The 26,389-nt window shown below is 40.6% G+C and overlaps 1 protein-coding gene across 2 annotated transcripts in view; it reads left to right on the top strand.

Annotated features, from left to right (window-relative positions):
- Window positions 1-21,321, top strand: part of AUH (AU RNA binding methylglutaconyl-CoA hydratase) — a 141,367-nt gene extending 120,046 nt beyond the window's left edge. For both annotated transcript variants that reach the window (XM_004048249.5, XM_031014752.3), the window contains 4 exons: window positions 14,143-14,330; window positions 17,817-17,867; window positions 19,040-19,087; window positions 20,719-21,321. In XM_004048249.5, the coding sequence (XP_004048297.1) occupies window positions 14,143-14,330; window positions 17,817-17,867; window positions 19,040-19,087; window positions 20,719-20,796 (365 nt within the window). In that variant the 3' untranslated portion in view covers window positions 20,797-21,321. The remainder of the gene's footprint in view (window positions 1-14,142; window positions 14,331-17,816; window positions 17,868-19,039; window positions 19,088-20,718) is intronic.
- Window positions 21,322-26,389: the final 5,068 nt, after the last annotated feature.

The following is a 26,389-nucleotide window of genomic DNA, read 5'->3' as shown; positions in this document are numbered from 1 at the left end:
AGTTTCCATGTACCTGGGATAGGTGTTATGTTCAGAAGTCTCTTGGGAAGATCTCAGTTTAGATCAGGCTGGCCGATACCACTTCTCTTGTGTATGTTGAGCAACTGTATTGTAAGATTATCATTTAGATTCTGAATGTCTTCCTTCTTAGGTCACTTTTGTGTGACCCAGGTTGTCTAGACCACAGAACGCACTTATCGCTAGGCATCAGCTGGCTGTTTTCCCACTTTGTGCTGTGCAGCATCCTCCTACCCTGGCCATGAACTGTAGAGATGTTGTGTAGACCTTCTCCCTCAGCTGCATCATTGACTAAGACATTGGGCATGTTGAAATGAACTGTAGGTCATGTCAAGTTTCTTTGGTTTTGAACAGAAACCAGTGTTGCCACCAAAAGGGAGCTCATGGGGGCTAAAGGGCCCCCAGAGACTCTCTCAGTGGCAGGAGACTCTAGACCTGTGCCATCTAGTATTGTAGCCACTAACCACATGCAATGATTTAAATTTAAATTGATCAGAATGAACTAAAAATTAAAACTTGAGCCATACTAGTCACATTTCAAGTGTTCAGTAGCCACATGTGGCTAGTAACTTCTGTATTACATAGTGCAAACACAAACCCTTTCCACCATCACAGAAACTTCTCCCTGGAAGTACAGCTCCAGATAGCCTTACCTGGAGGCCTTCACTCCAATTTACTAGCCCAGCCATTCCTTCCATTGCTCTGTTCAAGATCCACACTGAAGGACAGAGAGTTGATTGGTCTGGCTTAAGTCATGTGCTCACGTCTTGGTCATATGGGTGTGAGAGAGGGTTGGGCAGGAGAAGCCTCCAGAGACCTCTCAGAGCCACCAGGGCAAGCACCTGAGTTCACAGCCTCAAGACAGCACTCAAAGGCGGAGGGGTGCGCAGTGCTACTGGTGGGAGCTGGCCAAGAATAGACAGATGCACACCATGGCAGTCTTTAAATAAAAGATTTTGAAAGGAAGATTTTGTGTTCCTCTGGTAGGTAACAATACATCCTTCAAAATATTTTTTAAAAAGATATCACAATGTATCAGCAAATATTTGTTTTTAAAGGTGCATGTAAACATTGAAAAATAAGCGTAATTTTGTTTTTAATGGTTAAGACTTGGGTGTGTCTATTTCTCTAACAGTGTGTGGCATAATAGTTGAAAAAGCTTTCTATAATAAATATTAATGAAAGCTGTATCACAAAAGTGTTTAATTGTGGGCAGTTTGCTTAATTTGCTCTGGAAAAACGTTTTTGCTGTCCAGCCTTCCTTCCCCATTCCAGTCCTGATTGCTAAAGGCTTCTCTACCATAATCCACAAAGAGCTCAAACTAATATGCTTCAGGCAGGTTCTGCTGGGGTTGAGCCAGTTAGGTTTTTCTCCTTACATAGCCCTCTGTCTTGTGTGTGCGTGTGTGTGTGTGTGTGCATGTGTGCATGTGTGTTTTCATTGCTTGACAACAGGCCTCAGTGAATAGGAAGCATTACAACACTTTAAACATTGGTCACAAATGGAAGGATAAATATTTTTATGGTTTTTGTATGATTGTGACACAATTTAAGACTAGTAAACATGCCATGTTTGTTCACATAGCTCACTCCTCTTTAACCCTGATGCTTTCATTGTAAAGTGAGAGGAAGTTAGTTTTGTAAGCATCAAGCCCTGATGTATGAAGAAAGCTCTTGCCTAGGCCATCTGACACAGAGTTCCACAGGAATCAGCTTGCAGTGGGCTTTTTAATCCAAAGCTAGCATTGTACTGCAGTGTTTCCTCCGATGGTTCAAGGAAAAAACAACCTGAAGTGGGGCTTTCTATTTATGAGAGAAGATTTATAAGTAATTCAAAAGTGGTATTTACTATCAGAAGTCAGAGATCACTTCTAAGCATATCAGTAAATGCCCTCAATTTGGTATCCACATACTTTTAACTTGGAAGATTTGTTATGAGCATCCCCCTTTATCAGTATGACTTCTTTCTTTGTGCTCTCTTGAGAAGGGAAAAGATGAAGGATAAAAAAAAAAACAGAACAAAAAGCTTGGATTTTCCACCGTTAAATGTTACTAAAACATACTTTATAATCCAAAGTCATAAGGTATGGTCAGTTCTTTACACATTACATTGTAATTGAATGTGAAATGTCAAATAAAGCTTGCTTTAGATTATTTTAATACATGTAAATATAAAAAGGGGGGAGTAACATCTATATTTCACATTATTCCGTACTTTGAATTTAGGTCTTTTGGTCTTGGAGGAAAGGGGAGAGTAGTCTCAGATTGCTGCCAACATCTCCCCATGGCATTGAAGGTTCTCATGGCTCCCAAGAGGCAGCAGGGAATACAGGAGATAACCAGATATTTTAAACATTTTACTTCTTGCCTTCTCTGGCAAAAGCTTGCTGTGCTTTAAGCCTCTGCTAAGACAGGTTGCTACTTCAAAGTAAGTTGTGTTTTAAGTAGTATAATCGCAGGAGATTATTACCTAGGGAGAAAAATTCTTGATGTCTTCTCAAAAAGATTAAATGAAGGAAAAATAATAAACAGTAATATTACATTTCAAATATATCTTTATTCTATCCAAGTGATACATAAACATGAAGACATTTTGTTGCATGATGAAAACAGTTTTGCCACTTGTGGTAGTGTCTGCTAATTGCCTACCCATTTTCATTTTCCCTTAGTGATAGAGTCCCAGTTTTATTCTCTATGCTATGGCAAAACACTCAGCAAGGAAACTACATTTCCCAGCCTCCTCCAGCTACACATGGCCAAGTTCTAGGCAGTGAGATGCAGATACTGTTGTCCAGTACTTAGTCAGTGGCTTTGAAAATGGAGCACTCCCTTCCCATTCCCCCTTTTCCCTTCCTGCTATTTGGTTTGCAGACCTGATTGCAAGGCTTCAGCAGCCTTTTTGGACCATGAGATAATCTGAAAGGACAGAAGATGCAGCCTGAGGATGACAAATGAGAAACATTGAGGGAACCTGGTTTCTAACAGTGGTCATTTGTGATATTTATGCAACCCTGAAAAAACTGGTCCCAAAATTTTGTTTCTGACTTTTAAGCTTTCAAGAAAGTGGTTAAATCAAAGCAATAAAATTAGTATAAAGCGGACACTGAAAAGGTTGGCAATCCAGTAGCCCATGTAGTGAAGTACTGACTAGCAAAAAACTCATTCCCCATACTCACTTGGTAATGCTCATCCTCAGTGCTCATTTGTTAGAAAAGAGAAGCTTTGAACCTCAATGCAAAATCTTTAAAAGAATTCAGAACATACCATATGAAATCATTGCTATTGTAAATAAACTTGATCATGATGTGAGCAAAAGCGTTACATTTAAAAATGTAGCTCCACTGAAAGGAATCAAGGTCTGAGGAGGAAAGGTACAAGATGAGCTTGGAACATTTTGTGATACCAGGTAACAGGAAGTTATTGATGACTATTTTGGTCATGTCAAAAGGACTTCACAGCCAATCTAACTAAGTCCTCACTGGTCAAAGATGGGGTAGTTTGAGCATCAATGAAGATTTTAACTGCAGTGGGTTGTCATACATCAAATAGGTTAAAATCTATAAGTTAATTATGATTTCCAAAGATTAAAAACTTAACTGTTCAGCCTTAAAGGATACTAGGGAACCACCTTGTAATTTTGAAAACTAGTGAATAAATGAAAAGAGTCAACTGCTTATAAACTAGAAACTCATTTTAATATTATTTACAGATCACAAGCAAAAGAAACAAAGATATCCATTTTGAGTGTTTTCATCCTCTTATTTTGTCTGTGGCTTCAGACAGTGAGTCAAAGCCATTCACTCCCAGGATCTTGAGTACCAATGAAAGAAATTCATTTGAGTGTGAACAGTTCTCACTCCTGCCCCAGCATACAGCTTTACCACATCGCCAGGGAGCAACAGTGACTCTTGCCTCTCTCTCTCCCTCCTGTACCACCAGACTTTTCATTTGATAAGTAAACAGTTTTGAAATTCTTTGTTAATTTTGCTAAGCATTATTGGCATTCATCTTTTACCTATAACATAGCTTATTGTTTATTTTCATCACATTATCTGTTTAATGCCACGTAGGAGGAAACATAATCTGTAGCTGATAGATTCATTTTCTGCACATACACGTATCCCCTAAATAATTCATTAAGAATTCAATAAGTAGGTAATTGGTGTTTAAAATGCTAAATATTATGTAGAAATTGTGGTAGACTGTTACATAGCAGTTTATGGGGGTTTTTTTCCTGCCATTTTATCGATTTGTGGGGAAATTGGTTGGAGCTTTTGGGTGGGCCAAGAATAAATTACTATTTTTCCCATTTAAAAATGATGGGTTCTCAGTATTCAAATATTTGCTTTTCAGTGGCTTTTAGAACACAGAAAATTTATTCCAGAAACCATGATGAGCATTATCTATACATTGTCTCATACTGTCCATGAACTGAATTTTAGCATTCTGTGACTGCACCTGCAGGGATCTCTTCCTCCTTCCCATTCAGCCCAGTCACCCCGCGACCTCCAGTTATGCACACCTGTTCTGTTCTGAATCTTGATTTCCTGCCTCTCACTCTGCAGCATCCTAACCTTCCAGTTCTGTTCAGACCTCACTAAGTCCTCAGGTCTGGGGACACTCACTCTCAATCATTTCCCTCTTTTCCTCTCTTCTCTCCTCACACAGCCTAGATTTCATGGTTCTTTGTGATAATCACTTTCTTACAAATGACCTTAGCTACCTTCCCACTAACCTCATAGGGTAATTGTAAGGATTAAATGAGTGAATACTCTTGGAGTACTTGGGAGGATTTACGTAGTGTTATGTAGTATCTGCTCAGTAATGTCAACGGTTGGTATTACTGAGCTCTCTCCTCTCTTCTTGTACTTGTCTGGCAAAGTTCCAGACCCCCACCCCGATCCCCCCAACGCCTGCCACCAGTTAGCTAGAAATTGCTAGGGATGGAAAAGATAATCATGCTAACTCATCTCCTGATCACGCATCTTAAGTGTGTAGTTAATTTTGCCCAGCAACACTGCCATACTTCCCTAGTATGTTTGCTTTTCCACTTTCTGAAATGCATGTTCAAATTTCTTTCCTCCATCCATCTGTACTTCCTGATGTTCTTGGTACAAATTACAGGAAACCCTATTTCAGCTGGCTTAAACAATAAGAAAATACTCTGTAGCATCACAAGCAGTCACAGAGTAAGGCGTCTTCAGGATTGATAAGGTCAGCAGCCTAGTGCTGTCTTTCTGCTGTGCCATCTTCAGTTTGGAGACTTTGCCCTTGCCACCTTCCATCGTGGTCACAAGGTGGCTGCCATAGCTCTAAGTGTCACATGTAGAGGTGACAGCATCCTGGAAGAAGACCTGTGTATTCCTGAATGTCTTTATTTCAGTGAAGAATATCTTTCCTAGAAGACCCCTGCAGACATAGCTTTATTGAAGGAAGGGTAGGGTGAATAGTGGTAGAACAGGAACAGGTGACTTATAAAATGTGGTTGGCTGCACCTGAGCAGCTGAACAGCCTCAGTGAGCACCTGTCCAGGTCTTGTTGACATTTGTCTAAACAGTCTCCCTAAGTGATCTTATTCAGGACCTTGGTTTTGAATGCCACCTGTATGATACTAATCATTGGTAAACCTTATTCTCTGTGTCCAGTCTCACACATGACTGCTCCACTCTTATGTGTAAAAGATACCTTATACTTACCTTGGCCAGAGCACAGCTTCCCCCTCCTCCATTCTTGTCAGTGTTCATAATATTGGACACTCACACGCTCAGGCTAAAAATCTAGCCATTAGATTGATTTTCCTTTCTCCCAGCATCCATTTAACTAGCATTTCAGACAACACTTATTCCAAGTCCTCCGCATCTCTCTCCCTACCTTGCGCTGTCTCAGTCCAAGCTGCCATCCTGTTGTACTTGGGTGACAGCAGTAGCTGCCTTCTGGGCACCCTGTTCTGATTTTGCCCCTATCATCTCTTCTCCCCCAGTCTTACAAATGATCTTTTTAAAGTGCAGATCAAATTATGTCACTTGCTGCTCAAAATCCTCCAGTGCCTTTGTGTCACTTTGCCTAGGGTAAAATGTAAACTTCTACTCCGCTTACCCAAGCTCCTGTCCTGCTCCTCCTCACATCCTTTCCTATGAGCCACAGTGGTCTCCTTCTTCAATGGGCCATACTCTGCCTCATCTTTACATCTTTGTACCAGCTGAGCTCATCACTGGGTGTTCTTCCTGATCTTCATTTGGATGTCTGGTTATATTTCAGACATTGGCCTCACCTTTATCAAGCAGGCCTTCTCCAACCACCCAATCTAAATTAGTCATCTAGTGTGCTGTCTCAGAACTCTCTTCCCTGCCTGAAATTCTCTGTGTAACACTCCTCACAGTCTCTTCTCTCTGGCCCATTGCTTCTTGCCATTTGTCTTTGCTCTCCTTCTGCAGAATGGTAAGGAATGGTCTATCTTACTCAGCACTGTGGGTTCAGCACCTAGGACAGTGCCTGGCACTTGTTAGGTTACTCAATCAATAAATTATTTATTGAACTTAAATAAGCTTTATTTGGAAAAAGTAAAACGGATAAACTCCCATTCAGTTTCATCTAACTTTTTTAAAGAGAAAGAAAACTAGTAGCTCTATTATTGTATGATTCGTCTTTTTGGAGAGTAAGCAATAGAAATTGACTCTGGCTACCCTAAATGAAAAGGAAATTTATTGTAAGTCTTCTGAAATCAATAGATGGTTAGAGATTGAAGCTTAGAGCACAAACTGGAACCCAGGAGCCCCAGAACTAGACAGTCTATACCATAGCAGGTCTGCATGTCACTGCCCTGTGCTCTTTGTGAGCTTGGCAAATCTCCATGCCATGAGGTCGCCCATTCAGACTGTCAGTCCTGGAAGCAGCATCCAGCAGGCCAGACCTGATGTAGACTCCTGTCCAGCTGTGTCAGGGCAGAGGAGGCAGCTCTGGCTCTTGGGCTTCAGTTGCAGGGATCCTCTACTGTCCAAGGCTGATACAGTGGAGAGAGGGGTGGCCAAAGGGGTCTCCAAAAGCAAGACCAGGATTTTAATGTGGGCAGTGGATGTTGAGCAGCCAAAACATGGCCAACATTCAAATCATTTGGGGAACTTGTTTAGAAGTCTCTCTCTGAGCTTGTTGGAGCTCCACCACAAATAGTACAAACATCTGCCTACCCCCGTCTTCTTAGTTCATGACTATAATTCTCCCTCAAATCTCTGAGGAATCAAAATGGAATCACTGGTGTTAAAAATAACTGTGACAAATAGAATTGGCCCATGAAAAGAGGGTTCTTATGCTTGTATGCCTGATAACTAAAACCATCACAAAACACTCTGCAAAAACCACAACCTTACATGAAGGCCATTGCAACCTTATACAAACGACACTTCTGCAAGGATGTCTGTTCAACTGCCTGTCCAGCCTCAGGCTCGCATTACTTGTTATTGATCTTTGTAGCCAAGGATAATTATTTTGAAACAGTTATGTAATCTTCTTCACTTTTTCCTCTAAAAACCTTTGTCTTCCTTTATCTCCCTGAATATACACATTGTTTATGGCATACGCATTCCTGTTGCAATGCTTTATTCCCAGATTCCTTTTAGAGGCCCTCTCTCCGTTTTTTATTTAGGTTGACAAGCTCAAATCTTCATTAGAGAATGACAGTCCTATACCACTGTTTCTCAGAAGATGCTCTCAGATGCTCAGTGGCTTCTTGTCCCCCTCAGAGTAAACCCCAGGTCCTTTTGGGCCCATGGGACCCACAGGATCTGCCCCTGCTGTGCACTTCAGCCACACTGGACCTCCTTGTGCTCCACAAGTGAATCAGTTGCAATTCCCACAAGACCTGTGCCCTACGTGTTCCTCCTGGAGATGCATTCCCCAGACCTGTGTGGGAATCCTTGCTACCTCCTGCCTCAGCTCCAGTGTCACCTGCTCAGAGCCCTTCCCTGGCCATCCTGTCTTAACTGTGCCCATCCCCACTCGTCATCTCCCCCTGCTTTCTTACTCTCTGTGTGTATTTCTTTCTTTCTTGCGAGGCTTCCCATGACAGTGTTGAACGCCAGGGGCCAGGGGCTTTGTTTTGTTCATGGATGTATCCATGTACCAAAACAGGGTCCCTCCGTAGTGATGCTTCAGTGAGTGAAAAAATGGGTTGTCATCTGTGAAATTAGTTTTAAAGGAGGAATTCCAAAATGGTCCTAAACAACAAGTAGATAGCATGTGAGGTGATGATTGCAATTACTTACTTGGTTATGTAAATTCTGTTGCTTTAATTTAAGAGAATTATCTCTCCACCTCCTGTTTTAGAGCAGTGGGTTAGTAGATTCTGCTGCCTCTTCAGCTGAATGTTGGAGCCTATTAGAAATGCAGAACCTTAGGTTCACCTCATACTCACTGAATCAGAACCTCCAAGCTGACACAGCCAAGGCAAAAAGCCTTAGAAATCCCCTTGTATATTCTAAGCATTCACACATTAGAAAGGGAAGGGCAGTGGCCAAGGCGCTTTCTTTCTTCATAGCATAGTAATGCAGCTTTGGAACTCAGTTTCTGCTTGCTGATCTGGACGTAGCGTCATGTAGGTACACGTAACTTCACATAGTACCTTTGGCTGGTGGGGTGTTGAAATGGCAGAAACATAGTTGCTCTTCTGTGGAAGGAAAAGTGCTATAAATTTACTACCCCTAGGAAGGTTTAAGGCACTTGGTTTTTAAAGTTTATTTTTAACTGACAAATAATTGTATATTTATGGGGCACAATGTGATAATTTTGTTTTCGTTTTTATATTTTTAGAGACAGATCTCGCTCTGTCACCCAGGCTGGACTGCAGTGGCATAATCAGCTCACTGTAGCATCCACTTCCTAGGCTCAAATAATCCTCCTGCCTCAGCCTCCATAGTCAGCATACGATGCCTGGCTGATTTTGTATCTCTATGTGTGGTAGAGACAGAGTCTTGTTATGTTGGCCAGGCTGGTCTCAAATTCCTGGGCTCAAGCTATCCCCCTGCCCCAGCCTCCTAAAGTGCTGGGATTACAGGTGTGAGCCACCACCACGCCTGGCCATAGTGTATTGATCTATGTAAACATTGTAGAAAGAGTCAATCAAGCTAATTAACATATCCACGACTTCACCAACTTATCTTTTTTTGTGTGGTAAGAACATTCAAAATCATATAGTACATACTATTATTAACTGTGGTCGCTGTGAGATCTTTGTTTTTTAGTGGAAGCCTTGTGAGCTATCCTGTAATTCTCAGCTTAGCTTCACATTTCTCCTCATACTCTGTAGTACTATGGAGTATCTGCAGAAGTGTCCTGGGAATGTGTTACTTGCTGATGTCGTAATCCCTGAGAATATAGCTCCAGCCCAGGGAGCCTCAGAGCAGATCCTGACCAGGAGTCAGGCTCTGCATTGGAAACTGTTGGGATGGACAGTGTGAGTTTGAATAGTTTTATAGACCTCTGTCACCTTGAATGCATTAGGGCTGCTTGTCAGACTGAAACAATTATAATTTCACCAAGGACAATCCTATTTTTTAATTCCACAGCTTAATGTCATCAGTCACCAAGACTGTTTAGAAATGGCACTTTAGGAATCCTGAATTCAAATGCCTAAGGGAACTAGCAGATTATATCATCTAATCTAATGAAGCAAGCCTGGTGTAAAATAGTCAACTGACAGAAATAGGATACGCTATCTTCACTTTTACCCCTAACTCTAAGTTAATATTGGAGTTTGATATTCAGAATTAAGAAAAGGTGAATTGAAGTAATTTTTTTCTAGTTCTCCTCTTTACATTTGGAGCTTACAGTCTGATGCCAGGCATGGCATGCTAACTGGGGAGGCTGAGGCAGAAGGATCATTTGAGCCTAGGAGGTGGATGCTACGGTGAGCTATGATTGCACCAAGATTTTGGCACATCTCATCTTTTGGATTGGGATGTTTTTCTGCACTATTTGACTTCCTTAACCAGCAAGAGTACTGAGTTTCATTTAGTTTAATTATAGAAAATGCGTGTTCATAAATTTAAGTACTTTCAAGCTGGAAAAGAACGTTGGCATAAAAAGTTTTGCCATTTGGGTTAACTATTCCGGAGATATTTGTAAAAATCTTAGATTCCACATCAATCATGTTTAGTTGTCCAATATTGCATTGTAACTTACATTTGTAAAGTTCTTTGCTCATAGTATCATTAGTAATTGAGAAAGGCAAACTGAACAGATTATATCATTTTTATAAACCTTGAAATCATGAATTTTGTATGCCTGAGGGGTGGAGGGGACAGTTTACTTTCAGTTTCACACATGTAAAAATATATATAATTCAGGCCATCAGTCTTAGATTTCTGCAAACTGGGATAATTTCTTGCCAAACAAATGTTCTAAAAGTTAAAATTTCAGTGGGAATGAGTGAATGAAATCATGTATTTGTGTGATCATTTAAGAATGTCCCTTTCAGGAAATAGTGTTGGGAATACTTTATACCCTATGCAAAAATTAACACAAAACTGATCAAAGACCATAGCATAAGAACTAAAAGTATACAACTCTTAGAAGAAAGCATAAAGAAAAAGCTTTATAACATTGGATTTGGCAATAATTTCTTGGATATGACACCAGTAACACAGGCAACAAGAGAAAAAAGAGGTAAATTGGACCAAAATTAAAGACTTTTATGCATCAGGCACTATCAACAGAGTGAAAAGGCAACCCATGGGATGGGAGAAAATATTTGCAAGTCTATATCTGATAAAGGATTAATATCCAGAATATATAAAGAACTCCTGTAACTCAACAAATGAAACAACTCAAGACGCAAATTAAAAATAGGCAAAGAACTTTAAATAGACATTTCTCCAAAGACAATATATGGATGGCCAATAAGCACATGAAAACTTAGGCGCTCAGCATCACTACTCACAATGAAATTGCTACCAAAACACCAGGGGTTTTGTCTAGGTCCTCCTGTTCACCGCACAGAAAGCCCATCACTGTCACGACAAATATTGCCAAGGAAGAAGGCTTTAATCGGCTGCTGCTGCTGAGATGGGAGCTCAGACTCAAATTCATCTCCCTAACCCACTAAAACTAGGGGTTTATATAGCAGGGAAGAAATGTAACAACGTGTAAGAAAACAAGAACTAGGGAGGGGCAAGGAGTCATCTGGTCTGGTGATCAGCTGAGTTTTGGTTCTTTGATACTTTTTTTGAAAGGCCTGAAGGTCCTTTTCTGGGGAAGAAACTCAAAACAGATGCAAGTTTCAAGCCTTAACAGCAGAAGGATCAATTTCTTTGTTTATCCAAAAAGAACTGTCTATGGGACTATTGGGCGGGTTTCAAAATGCTACTGCACACCCATTAGGATGGCTACTATAAAAAAAAAATAGTAAGTGTTGTTGAGGGTGTAGAGAAATTGGAATTCTTGTTCTCTGTTGGTAGGAATGTAAAATGGTTTGGTGACTATGGAAAACATTATGGTGATTTCTCAAAAAATTAAACTGGAATTACTGTATGATCCAGCAGTCCCAGTCTGTATATATTGAAAGCAGAATTGAAAGCAGGGTCTTGAAGAGATATTTGTATATCCATGTTCATAGCAGCATTATTCACGATAGCCAAAAGGTAGAGCAACCCAGGTATCCTTCCAGGGGTGAATGGATAAGCAAAATGTGGTATATATGTACAATGGAATGTTATTCAGCCTTAAACAGGAATGGATTTCTGACACATGCTACAACAGAGGTGAATCTTGAGGACATTGCGCTAAGTGAAACAGGTGAATCACAGAAAGACAAATACTGAACGATTCCATTTATATGAGGCAATAAAGTGGATGGCTTGTGATGTCATCCAAAAAGATCAAGTCCTGGATGCAGTGTTAGTGGGTGAGCCATGCCAAGGGTTTTCCCCTGGTTCCTGTGATGCATTGTTTTCAATGGGTCAGAAAGTTAGCTCTCTTCTGCACCATACCTCTAGCCTCCACTGCAGGCGCGCCAGCCATCTGTTGTGTTATGCATCCAGCTTAAGAAACAAAGCATCCAGCTGTCTGCCCCTCAGCTTAAGGGACTGGGTCTTTTTCATAGTGTTAGTTACCACCTACATGACCATTACTTTGTTAAGTTTCTGCAAAAATCCTCATACCTCAGGATCATGCTATAAGTGGAACAATATGATGAACGAGTTTGAGCTTCAGGGACTTGGAAAATGTTGTTTCTGTTGAATAAAAAGTGTGACATTAACAATGTGGGTCACATTTGTTAATTGTGACCAGTCTACATTAAACTTTTCATAGAACATGAGAAAGAACCATTTCCTAATATGCTTATCATGAATAATATATATTCGTTAAGTTCTTCAGTCTCATCAAAATTCTCATCAGCTCCATGAGTAAATATAGTTATCTGAGTTATATTTATATCTGTGTTCTAATCAGCTGCCATTGGAAGCACCATAAATAGCTTGTCTTTTCCATGCAGCTTATCCCGTAAGTTCTCAGACCTATCTTTACTACACTGAGCAACATCATTGTCGAAAGTTAAATTTAAATTTGTCAATAATTCATTGTCTTCAGACACATATTTTCTGCCGTGTCGAGTAAACACTTGTATAAACTCACCATCTTTAACTGCTTGGGCAGCTTAAACACGTAATAACTGCATTTTGCGGTAGCATTATTGTATTTGTTTGAAAATAGTCTGTATTGAAAATATTAGTCCTTTTACAATTCATTCAGGGTTTCTTTTTCTAAGTGTTACCTGTGTTCTAAATATTAATTACGGTTCTTAACATGGTTTGCTTAATAATGGCATCTTAAGCTCTGTTCTTCCAACTGAGGCATACTTTGTTAAACATGTGCCTTCTTGTGGTCTTTAATTTTTTTCCACTTTTCATAGAGATGTGAACAAAAAATGATTTTGCTTTCCTTTAAAGGAAAAGTACTGAAGGTAAATTTTTTTTTTTTAAGATAAAATCACTCATCTAGTTTTAAATGTTGCTAACTAATGCAGAAAGAAAAGTTTTAAATTTTGTAGGTCAAGTAAAACCCAGTGAGCTTGTGTAGATGGTGGGCGTCAGTTTGCTTTTCCTGCTCTGCAAGGGGGCAGTCTGCTGCTCCTCTGCCTCCTGGCACAGCCATTGATAGGGTGAGATTTAGGTGAACGCTGATGTTGAAGCTGTTTTCATTTCTTCTTGGTAGACATTGAGGCTAGACCTGTGTTACCTGCTTTTGCCCAACTTTGTATTTAATGAGATCCCGTCCTCATCACTGGAAGATACTGAAGTGAATACATAGATGGATCTAGTGAGTTAGGCCATCTTCAACAAAATAGGCATCTTTTGCTGTAGAACTATTCTGACCTACGTTTACCCTAAATCATGCTAATATACCCACTGTGTTCCCTTGGAGTTGATAATGAACTCCTGAAGTCCCTAAAGTAGTAAGTGACAACGTCAAAACCAAATGCATGGCTTCTGACTCCACACACAGTGGATTTTCCTCACCAGCTGGAAAAGGGGTGTGTTTGTGTGAGAGAGCGTCTCCGAGAGAAGAGCTAACGGAGATGACCAGGACTTGCACTGAGAAAATACCACCAGGACAAAGCCTGTTTTCATGAGTCATTGTCTGGTTTTATTTCTAGATTAAAATGTGTTTACAATGTATTCACCATAAAGGATTCTTTAAAAGAACAGGAGTTGAATGTCTCACAATGTGTTAAGATTTATTTAAACTGAAAGAAGAATGCCAAGCTTGGTGGAACTCTTGCCTTTCTAGTCACTGGACTTACTGGCTGGTACTGCCTATCCACTGCTGTTCACCTGATGGTTACTGATGGGGTGATGACTGTGGATTGGACTCAGGGTATACCAGAGAGGTTGCAGGTGATACTCAGTGCCAAAATCACTTAATAAGGATGTAAGGTTCTCAAGTCCTTTTTTGGTGTTATTAGTTTTATAGGGGAATTAAGAAATTAGATTCCGTTCTGAAGTAGTTTTCCAGCTACTAATTTTAACATATAAACTTCTGGCCCTGGTTTATTTTTATAAATGAAGATATGAAACACTGAAGTGTTAAAACTAACAGGTGTCAAATCATTGCCTTTTCTCTTTCACCCCTCAGGGGGGACACAGCGATTGCCACGCGCCATTGGAATGTCCCTGGCCAAGGAGCTCATATTCTCTGCGCGAGTCCTCGATGGCCAAGAAGCCAAAGCAGTGGGCTTAATCAGCCACGTTCTGGAACAGAACCAGGAGGGAGACGCGGCCTACAGAAAGGCCTTGGACCTGGCGAGAGAGTTTTTACCTCAGGTATTTCTCATTAAATGAGTTGATTTTTTCTCATTTTAGGAAACATTATAACACTTTGACTAAAACAGCAGTCATCTTGCCTACGGAAGAAGTCCCTGGCTTGCTTCCAAGTAAAGGGATGCGTGGGCTCTGTAAAACTAGAGCAGTTACACGAGATAAACACTATGATCCTGTGGAATTCTGATGACGCTTTGAAGATGCTCCAAGGGTCTTATTGTAGCCACACTTTGATAAAATATCCCTTGACAACGCTTGTCACATGTGCACAACTTCCTAGCAAGGTGTTTTAATTTGCTCACCAGCTGAGCGCTCTAACGGAAGCCGTAGCCATGGAAAGAAAGAGTGATAGGGCTGGCTGTCACACTGGGCCACCCCAAGTCAAAATACATTGAAATATGCTGTTTTCTAGTAAGGGACCGTAGTCTGTTGTGCCAGAGTGGACTTTCATTGCAGTGGTTTCACTTGAAAAGTGAAAAGCCTGCTTGAAAAGCAGTAGTTGTTTGTCTTTCTGTGTGTTTGCCTATGGTGGTGTAGGCATTGTTTTGACTCCATTGTGCTTCCTCACAACTACACTTTCAAATCTAGAATACGATGTGTATGGCTGACTCAGGAGTGATATCAGTGGCCGTGCACTGACGGTCATGTTTTAAGCAATTCTTTTTCTCACCCGTTCAGATATATTTTTCAAATATGCCTTTGGTCTGAAATCACAAGATTAAAGGGCTTTAAATTGAGAGAAAGAGTCTTCTTTTGCTGTGTAAGCAGTAGTGATCTTTCTTTATTCCTAGTGGAGTTTGAAGTTTTATAATCCCCTAACCATTTCTAGAGTCAAAATAATTTTTCTCTCTAACTCAGGGTTGCTTAACTCAAACAGGATTCATAACCTTTTTTGTGGGCTGTGGATCTTTTTGGGAATGCCATGAGATTCCAAATTCATGCATTTGATTCTTTTTAAAAATGCGTGAATGCTCACATTTGTTCAGAGTCTTGCATCCAGTTTCAGAAAGTGTTCTTGGCACTCAGCACAGGAGCCTTTGCTGACAAACCAGTCCCCACTCTGCTGGTATGCACCTGCTGAATCGGTTTTTAAAACCACACTGCCTGGCATTGATGCTTCTGGTCCTCCTTAATTAACTTAGGAGCTGTTAGCTCTTTTAGGGAAGGACCGTCATATAATTTATTCCCCACATAAGGTAGTGCAGAGCCATACATTCAGTAGATGCTCAATAAGTATTTGTTGGATTGATGGAAACAGAGCAAATAAAAAAAGATTTTTGCCTTAAAAAGATAAGATTCTCACTACAAACTTATTTATTCTTCCCAAATATGAGAGAAGTCTCTATCTAAAGACAAATTAAAGGTACGAGTATCAGGAGAGTATAATCTGACTGAATATTGGTGTTATAACTTACCTTGGCTTAAAACTTTATGACCAGAACATACCTCAGTTGAAAGAAAGGGGTGTGTTTAAGAAAGGTTATGACACAGTTCCAATTCTGATGATCTGCAGAGCCCGCTTCTGGCCTCCTGACATGGATGTTCAGCTCTCTACTTCAGAGCTCCCTATATAGGCAGCTTATTAGCCCCTTAGGGCCTGACTTGCTCTCTCTCCCATGATGCTTCTGTGGCCACCATGCAGCAAATGCCACCACCGTCCACACACCGCCCCGCCTGAGAATGTGAGCACTGTCCTCTCCTCTGCTCCCTCCTTCCACTGCCAGTGTGTCGAGCCGCATCCCATTGTGTGGTTACCCAGCCGTCATCACAGTTCCTGTGCATGTGCCTTTGTCACCTTTCATTGGAAGGACACTCCTTCAGAATGTTGATTGTTAAAATTAATTTTCCTCCAGGTCAAACAAATAAGAAGATGTTGATGTATAAGAAGATGTTTAGTTACTTCAGAAAATATGTGACTGCAAAATTACATGCACGAGTCACCAAATGAAGTTTGAGTGGAATCACCTTTATTTTTATGTTTGTTACTTTGTTGCCAAATGATTAGTCCTCCAGATAACTGAAAGCTTTTGTAAAATCAGTATTTCTAGGTGATATCTGTATTATATATTACTTCCATTTATCTGAGAAAAAAAGGCTTATAAAGAAGAAAAGGCACTGGAAATGTTTTAAGGGGGAAACAAATTAAATCAAGCACTATCTCTAATAGCATTTTGAATTTTCCTGTTTTTCTCATGGCTTTCTAAACTTTACTTCCCAAAGTGTGGTCTGTGAACCAGCAGCCTGGGCATCTCCTGGCAGCTTGTTAGACGTGCAGAATCTCAGGCCCATCTCAGACCCACTGAGTCCACATCTGCATTTTAACAAGGAGGATGGGGATTTGTGTGCATCTAGGAGTTTGACAAGCACCTTTTCTTGGTCAGTTGACAATGAAAATGGAAAAATTAGAGGAGCACACCATTTAATAAAATGGATTGATTATCATGAAAAAAATGGTGGTGGTGTCTATGATATATACAAATCACAGTGGGAAGAATTATCGATAAGATATTTGTCTAACAACTATAGCCTTGGAAATTGTGGCCTTTGAAAAAGATTTGTAAACATGATTTGGAAGAAAATTTAGATAGGTCAAATTTAATAATAGAAACTCCTTGATAGGAAAACACGTCTTTTCATGCATTTATCCATGTCACCATCCAAGAGTCCTTTGCTGTGCCTGTTGTTTAGAGCCTACCTTGTGTTTTAATTCAAAAGAGCATTCAGTTCAAAATATAGCATTGAATTCACATTTATTACCCATAAATGGTATTTTAGGACTTTAAAATGTGATCAAATAATGAAATTCCATCTGAGGGATTCTGGTTTTTCTGCTTGGTAAGAGTTTGGCTTCTGCAAGACACAGGTAACATTCTCCTTCTCACAACAGATATCGAGTTCATTCCTTGTGACTCTTCTACATCCTGAAAGACTTACGTAGACTTCAAATTTATGTGTGCTGTGGGAGCACTGCTTAGGGGACACTTTTGATTAATCCACCATCATTGCTGTTAGTTGTCAAGGCGAATGGAGGAAAGATAGAGAGCCAGTGTCTGAAGGAGATGATATCAGAACCCTACCTTAATCAATAGCAACAGCCTCATCCCCAGCCCAAGCTTCTTTCAAAACCCCTAATTGGTGTGGTACTGAGGCAAAGACTTTACCTCCTTTTCCTTCCTCTACTTAACTTCTAGGAAGTGTTGCTGAAGAACAGCAAGCTCACAGCTGGACATGCACTACCTGCTCACCTTTAAGGATCCGGAGTTTGCAGCATAACAAAACATGTGGAATCTAAATAATGTGCTGATGCGGTTGTTGCAGTTGCTCTTTAATTACAGCCTTGCAAGGCTCAGAAAATTTTCCATCTAGTATCTGACAGTCATTGCTGGCTGTGCAATGGATCCAGTGGTGGGAATTCTGAATTTTACTGAGATATACGACGTAATTTGCATAAATAATAATTGAAGTCTGTTTCTTTAATTTGAATTTTAGGGACCTGTTGCAATGAGAGTGGCAAAATTAGCAATTAATCAAGGGATGGAGGTAGGTTCCTTAATGCTTGAGTTTGTTTTGGGAATGGAGAGTGGAGATTTAATTTAAATGAACCATGTTTAGACTTCTACATTTTTTTTAAAGTTCTAAAATATGGTTGTTTAAATGCTACTATTACTGAAAACTACTGAAGTTCCTTGCAAGTGCGTCATTTATTTCATTCTTACAGTTATTGCTAATTCAGTATCACAAGCACAGAATTCAGTAATTTTACCAGTGCCCTGAAGCTTATGACATGCTCATTATTCTTGCCTTCGAGTTAACAGACAGATTTATTGGCTAGTAGTTCATAGAAAACCAAAATAACAGGGCATTCTGTGCATTTTTAGCATCAGTATTATATTATACAAAACATTCCAAGAACTCCTAGCTCTCTCCACCTTTAGCTTCTCAGTGTGCCTTCTACAAGGAGGCACACGCAATGCAGGTATAAGGTGAATCCATTCTGTGTCCTGGCCCAGGGAGATGACTCCAAAAGACTGAAGGCCCCAGGCCTGGGAGGAGGGGGTGGTGCACATACCCATTTATTGGACTTTTCATGGCAGTTATTATATTTTGGGTAAATTATGGGTATTTTGAAGAAAAGTGCTTCCTTCTTGGTAGACTAAGGAACCTCCGCATCTTCCTGGGCTGTATAGCAGTAAAAAGAGATTGACTTTATACAGTCAATACTGTATAACAGTAAATAGAGTTTCATAAATTTGCAAAAGTATTTGATTGGTTTATTTAAATATTTACATAATGGTAACAATACCAATAGCAAATACCTTATATAGCCCTTACTATGTACTAAGCATCGTGTGTGTGTGTGTGTGTGTGTGTGTGTGTGTCGCGACATAAAGGCCTCACCTAGATTAACTCATTTAATCCTCACAATACTCCCATTTGGTGAGCATTATAATTAGCCCCTTGTTCAGACATGCCTCTTTGAAGCACAGAGAGGTTAAATAACTTCCCCAAGGTAACTCAGCTCCCAAGTGATGGAGTCAGGACGAACCCAGGAAGCCTGGTTCTGTGTCTCATGTTGGTCACACTCTGATCTGCTGTACTATATCAAAGGATTGGGTGCTTTGGGGATAGGGTTATTCAATTTGAATTTCTGTTGAATATACCACATTGCGCAAAGTGATTTCTGCTGAAATGGATTATGTTTTTATTCTCAGGTCGATTTAGTAACAGGGTTAGCCATAGAAGAAGCTTGTTATGCTCAGGTATGTAATGCAATCACAAATTCAATGAGGATGACCCTTACAAATTATATTTACCTTCTGTATAATTCAAATGAATTTCACTGAGCAAGATTACCCTTGTGCCCATTCCAAAATCATACAGATGGGTTGAAATTAGTTGTTTCTGCTATTTGTTACCAGCTCTTATGACTGATTCTGTTCCACAGGAATGCCTCTTGTCTATATCATCTAGAAAACTCTTAGAGTAACTGAGTCAGTCCTGGATGTGCAGGAGCTGTCTCTCTAGGCTTATGCTTTCTTTTGTGGGATTGGCCCTGGCCTCCCACTGCAGTGTAGAGAGGTAGAGGAGAGTGGTGACGAGCGTGTGCCTGCCATGCAACCTGGGGTGAGACTCCTTGGCTTTTCCTGAACCTCTGAGCCGTCTCTCCTGACCACTGAAAGTTCACTAATGAAATTATAGTTTTATTTTTTACACAGTCGGTCCTTTTCGTCTGTAAGTTTTGCATTTGTGGATTCAACCAAGTGTAAATTGAAAATATTCAGGAAAAAAAACAGATGGTTGCATCTGTACTGAACATGTACTGACTTTTTTCCTTATTATTCCCTGAACAATATAGTATAAGAACTGTGTACATGCCATTTACATTGTATTAGGTATTATAAATAATCTAGAGATGATTTAAAGTATACAGGAGGATGTGCATAGGTAATATGATATGCCATTTTATTAATATATAAGGGACTTGAGCATCTGCAGATTTTGGCATCTGCAGGAGGTCCTGTAACCAATCCCCTGCAGATACTGAGGGATGACTGCGTACAAATTATTAGGTCTTCCTGGAGAGGAAAAAAAAAATGTTTTCCCTTTTTTGTCTTTCTCTGAAAGATAGAACTTTGTTTTAGGGAATCTGAAATAGCAAAAAAGTTTTGTTCTACCTTTCCTGGGAGTTGGAAACTGCATGAGCACTTGTTTAAAGGAGCAGTATCTAGAGTGTGACTCTGTGCCCAGCTTGTATATATAAATCACCAGCTGTCATTGATGAGTACGTGCCATGAGGAAAGTGAATTACAAACGTCTTAGAAATAGCCTCAGAGCCCAAAGAAAAATTTTAAAAGCACATTTGGCCATAAATTACAACTTACTAAATGTAAACACCAGAAATTATTCAAGGTATTCTTCAGACCACAATGGAATTAAACTAGAAATCAATAAAAGAAAGACTGCTGGAAAAGCCCAAAATATTGGGTGATTAAACAACATCCTTCTAAATAACGTTATATGTCAAAGATGTCTTGAGGAATTATAAAGTATTTTGAATTAAAATGAAAATACAACTTCTCAAAGTTTGTGGGATATACTGAAAGCAGTGCTTAGATAGAAATAGCATTGGATGTATATAAAAAAAGAGAAAATATCTAAGTCGATAATAACCTTCCACCTTATTAGGAAACTAGAAAAAGAAGAGCAAAATGGGGTAGAGGACCACTTGGAGTAAGAAGGATGAGTTTGGTTACATAATTAGGAGAATTGTTCAGGTGACTGATTTCAAAATTTTAGAATGTGGTTCTAAGTAGTTTTCTTAGATAGTGCTTGATAAACTTTTACAGTTGTTTTAACATTTTTGACATATTTAATATTTTGTTTTTCTTAGACCATTCCAACAAAAGACAGACTTGAAGGTCTTCTTGCTTTTAAAGAGAAAAGGCCCCCTCGCTATAAAGGAGAATAAAAGGAACAGAAATTCTTAAGATACCAATGTAATAAATGTACTTCCTGGAAGTGTCTTTCGGATCCACTATATGCCTCAGCACATGGAATCTTAATGACCAAAGTGAAGAGCAGATTATTCATATAGTGTAATAAGCATCCGGAATGGACCCATCCGTGTACTTCCTTCAAATGTGTAAATGTCATATTCATTCAGATTTATAAAGCTAGTAGTGTATAGTCAGAAACAGAATCAAAGTTAGATATACATTTTTAAATATTTACTGCATATGAGGCTTTCTGTTAATTTTTTAATGTGAATAATTTGTATATTGCACATTCTAGGGAATAATATTGATTGTATGTCTACTGTGCTGCATTAAGAAAATAAAATTTCTATATACCAAAAATGTGAAGTTATACCAAATAAAGTTTCTAAGTGATTAATGCATACGAACAGATACATATACATATATCTAAACCTGAAAAATGAATTGATATTCTGAGTGAAAACTACCTAATATAAATAAAATTAGTGAAAAGAAAACATGGGAATTTTTCTCTTACCCCATTCTTTTTGAATTGACTAAATCATTGCATGCTGGACTTTAGAAGAAACAACCCTTTCATTGCTGCTTCTATCAGGCAACCTCTTTACATAGTCAGTCCTGTAATACGGTATTGAAGGTGAAGAATGAATCCAAAGACTGAAGCCAAAGAACCAAAGCGGACAGGAGACCTAGTGCAGTGGGACTTGCTGGGACCTCCTCCCAGCAAGTGGTGTGGCGGCCGACTGGCCTAGGAAAGGCGATGTTTGCACGCAAAGGAGGAAAGAAAATGGGGCAGCCAGGATTGGAGCATGGAAATGGCTTGGGGTCATGGATTAAAGTGGAGACTGTTCTCTGCTTCCCTACCCTCAGCTATTTGCCTCCAATTTCTGTAAGGGAAAGAGGTGAACTTAACAACCCTCTGTCCTAACAAACACCTGCCTTCCTACCCAGGCCAGGTCAAGAAGCTGTAAACGGCCTCCAGGTTGCATGCCTGAGTAGCCACACCTGGGGAGTAGGCACTGGTGGGAGTTGTGTGGGACATTGGGAACTGGAGAATTCGCTGTGGAAAAAAGGAGAACATTCTGATGCCCTTAAGTAATTTGAGATAGCTCTACTTTACATTCATTTTACCAAACCACCCTACCTTCCTAGTTTGTGTCAGGTCTGAGTCTGGTCATGCCGGAGACGACGTCCCCGGGAGTGCCCCTGCAGCAAGCTTCACTGTGGTACAGCACAGCTTGTCCCTAAGGTGTCCTCCTTTCACATTTCCATGTATCAGATAAACACCCATTTTACTGTGGATTTACATCCTCATCGTGGTGACTTCATTGCTATTTGAAGGTATGTAGGCTTCATTTTTTTAATTCTGAAACTTACATTTTTTAACTTAGGAATTTGAACTCAACCTCAATTCTAAAATTCTTATAAGAGGCAAATGTGGACTGGCTGGCTGCTGATGTCTGTCCTGACAAAAGTAGGCGGTGTCTTCACTCATGTTTGGACACTAAGGTGAGCGCTGTTTTCTTTATGACCTTTGGTGCTGAGGCTCTGCGGATTTATGATGATTGCTCAGCTGATCATCATACTATAAAGAGGGCTTATTAAAATTCACATTTGGCACTCTCTGTGGTGGTCGTATCGGGTGGCATGCATACTTGTTTACTGATAAACTTGCTGAGCTGTTCGTTTTGTGCGTGATAATTTGCACCTAAAATGCTGGTGGTGGTTTTCATAGCCTTTTAAAGGTTGCAGGGCCAGTTTGTCCTATCCATGACATGCTAAATACCACTTTCTCTTGAACTGAGCAGGAAATAATTATGTCGTTAGGAAAAAATATTAAGAGTGTGCTGTGTGAGTTGTTTCTCTTGGATTCATACTCTAGTCTACTGTCACTGATCGAGCACCATTTAATTTCCTAACAAGTTCTGATGAAGTCACTGGAATGTATCTGAAAGTAAAGTCCTGTAGTGACTTAAGGTATTGCAGACTTCACGTATTATGGCAGAGAAAAGTGCCTGTCCAATTCTCTGAATAAATGTTTGCCTTTCTCTTGATTTTCCTTTCAGTATCGGTCTTGCTGCTAAGCAGTCCTGATCCTCCCCCAAGTCAAGCTCACGGGGCTCTGGATAGGGCCGTGCTACCTAGGGAGGGTCCCCTGCATGGGCTGCTCCTCTTTTCTCCAGCACACCGCCTGTTGGTGCACACAGTTGGAAATGCAGTAGACGTATCCATGTGTTCAGACTAGGTTAGAGAAGGCTCTCAAAAAAGGAGGATGAGTGACCAAGCACAGGTAGAATTCAGAAGATGAAAGCAAAATAAAAAATTTTCCGTTATCTCAGAGCATGAGGCCTTCTGGTTTTGAAGTAATTTAGTGCGGGTTAATTTCTAACTTGTCTATGAAAGGAAAGGAAAAGAGGTCTCCAAGTTTCTGAAGTTCTGAGGCAAGAGAAAAGTTCTAGTAATGGGCCAAAATAAGAGTCAGATTTTCTGAGACTGATTTCTGTAATGTAAAGGATCATTTCACGTTTGCTTTGTTCTTAATAATGATGGATCTGGTTTTCCTGTTAATCATTTTTTTTGTTGTTTTTCTAGCAATCAAAAATTGGCTTGTCACAAAGTGTTACTTTTCTGATAGCACTTTCCTAAGTGTGAATGGGCCAAAGTAGTGGAGTGTCGATTCATGGATCAGCACTTAGAAAAAGTGTGTACCTGCACATGGGTGTGTTGCTGGCCCGCCATCGGCCCTTTTCCTCACTTGACCTGAACTTCTACCTCTGGTGATATGCCCTACATTTGCTCTTATTCGGGCTCCAAGGATCCTGGCACACACATTCAGAAATAGTTAATCATGCCATTATTTGTCTACCGATCTAGTAAAATATTAACTAATACTTACATCAGTATGTATTGAACTTTATCAGAATAGCAATAGAAGTTATTTTCTCGTATATTAATAACTATACATGTTTCACAAAAAATAAAACATTTTAAAGTTAGTTGCTAATATTCTGGTAACACAACATAAGAGGTACTTTTCTGCATAGATGAAGCAGGATACAGATTGTGATTTGGGGTATTTTGGGAGATGGAAGGTGGCTGAATCCTCTGTTCAATTGTATTTGTGTCTCAGGCTCCAAAAATATCACTGTTTCAAATGCTTGCCTTTGGATTTTCACAGTCTTCTTTGGGACTTCCAGAAATTCAGCTACCCCTTAGAGGGTTAGCACCTAATAAGCAACCCAAAATAATTCCCAGGGCAGCATGAGAGATCTGGGGACCTGGTGGGGAAAATAAAGGATGTCAAGGACAGACCAAGACATGTACCCATGTGGCTCAGGAGCAGCCCAGGAGACGCACCCGTGTGGCAAGACATGAGATGGCCCCACTTCCGGGAGCTGGCAGTTCCCTCAGGGGCCCCAAAGTGAGCTCCTAGGAACCAACATGTAAGTTCCTTTTTAAAGGCCTAATATAGAAACAGTACTGTGTGGTGTTTTGATTTAAGGAAACATTTTGACAAGATCACTGAAAATACCCTCTAAATAAGATGAGTGAATAAGAGCTGGGTATTATGGTAATACTGAGTAACATTTATGAAGCCATTCATACCTACCAGACGCTTTACAGACACTACATCCCCGAAAGGATAGGCACTTTGGTTATTCTGTGGCACAGAGGAAGAGAAAACCATAGAGGGATCACTTACCCACAGCCCCACGGCAGGTACATGCTGGAGTCAGGAAGTACACCCAGGGCTACTGGCCCTTTTGTCACTGTTGAGCTTGAAAACAGCCAAACAGCATAACAGAAGGCTGCTGATAACGTGTGTTTTCGTCAACCAAGAGGGAGTAGTGTCCTTTGCTCTGATTTGGTCAACAATTTTCTCATTACTTGGAAAGATACCAAAAGTGTGCTTATCAGCAGATCTGATGACACAGGCAAGTAATGTAACAATTAGAGCTAATGCCCACTCAGCGCCTCCTCTATCAGACACTGTGCGTTTTCACACCTAATACCAAAATCTTATGAAATGGGTTTGCTGATTTATAGTTTAAGAAACTGAGGCAGCAGGATTCATGCTGGGCATTCTGTGTTCTGGGTTCCAATGTTTAACGGCTATACCATCAAGGGCACGGAGCCAGTCTTGGTAGATGTGAATGATGCTTGGATCTGTCAAGATGCTAGTAGTGATTGGTGTATGTCCTCACAACTCAGTTCCCCCTAAAACCAGCTACTGGAGTATAAGTGTGAAGACTCATGGTTTGATAGCAATGCTTGTCTAAAAGGGGGCAAGATGGCCTGTAATCCCAGCACTTTGGGAGGCCGAGGTGGGCAGATCACGAGGTCAGGAGATCGAGACCATCCTGGCTAACATGGTGAAACCTCGCCTCTACTAAAAATACAAAAATTAGCCGGGCATGGTGGCGGACCCCTGTAGTCCCAGCTACTTGGGAGGCTGAGGCAGGAGAATGGCGTGAACCCAGGAGGTGGAGCTTGCAGTGAGCCGAGATCGCGCCACCGCATTCCAGCCTGGGCGACAGAGCAAGACTCCATCTCTAAAATAAAATAAAAAACAAAAAGGGGGTAAGATGTGCTCCCTGTGGGTCAAGAATGTCCCAGACAGCTTTTGGGAAGGGTGACAGGTGTGTTGCTCTATTTGGCCCCGGTCAGACTCATCTGGAGTGTTGTATTCAGTACTCAGCACTGCAATTTCAGGTGGTCATAGATTCACTCTGTAGTTTTCTGTAAAGCACATAGGAGCTCTTTGGCCAAGTTTCAGCTCCACCGAAGTCAGCGATGAGACCGTGGACAAAGTGCCTCATGTCCCTGAGCCCATTTCTTCATTTGTAGAAGAATCCAGTAGTTGTTCAGGATGGTTTTGAAGACCCAGTCACATTGGATGTGATCTGTATAAAAGTGCTTTATGTGGTGGTCGTGTTTTATTTGTTTCATATTTCAGAAGACGGGAAGGTGGGTCTCGCAACCATGGCTGGTTTGGAGGCATGTACAAGAACCTGGGCTCTTCACTCAGGAAAAGAGAAGTCTAGGGAAACATGGTAGCTGCCTCCAGTAGAACTACAATATGAAACAGGTCTTCAGAGGCTTCCAGGGCAAGGGGAAGCCATGCAGGGCTCCTCCCCACCTCCCCACTTCTGCTCGTTGCTCTGCGCTTGTCCAGAGACAAGAGATGTCGACTAAAGTCTATGCAGGGAAGCTGCTTACACCCTCCTAGGTCCAAAAGCTGCCCACTGCCTCTGGAGTGTTAGAGCAGAAAGTGGGCAGGCATGGGCAGGGCCATTGCTGCGGGAACTTAAGAGGCACCAGAGGATAGCTCTTCCAACTTAGACGGTTTTTGTGAAGAGAAAGCAGACTGCAGGCCTCCAGCACTGGCGCAGACTCTGACTGGTGCAGGCCTCTAACACTGGCATGGATTTAGCAGATGAGAAAGATGGGTCTCCTTACAAATACTGGTCGCTAGTGAGTTGGGCCTTGAGAGACAGAGAAAACAGGTATCTGCCTAAGGTGTGTCTGGTTAACTATATTGGCCCTTGAGGTAATCTACAATTT

Source organism: Gorilla gorilla, chromosome 13 (genome assembly GCF_029281585.2).
Source record: "Gorilla gorilla gorilla isolate KB3781 chromosome 13, NHGRI_mGorGor1-v2.1_pri, whole genome shotgun sequence".
Taxonomy (NCBI): Eukaryota; Metazoa; Chordata; class Mammalia; order Primates; family Hominidae; genus Gorilla; species Gorilla gorilla.
Note: the sequence above shows the minus strand (reverse complement) of the source record. Positions and strands in the feature narration are given on the sequence as shown.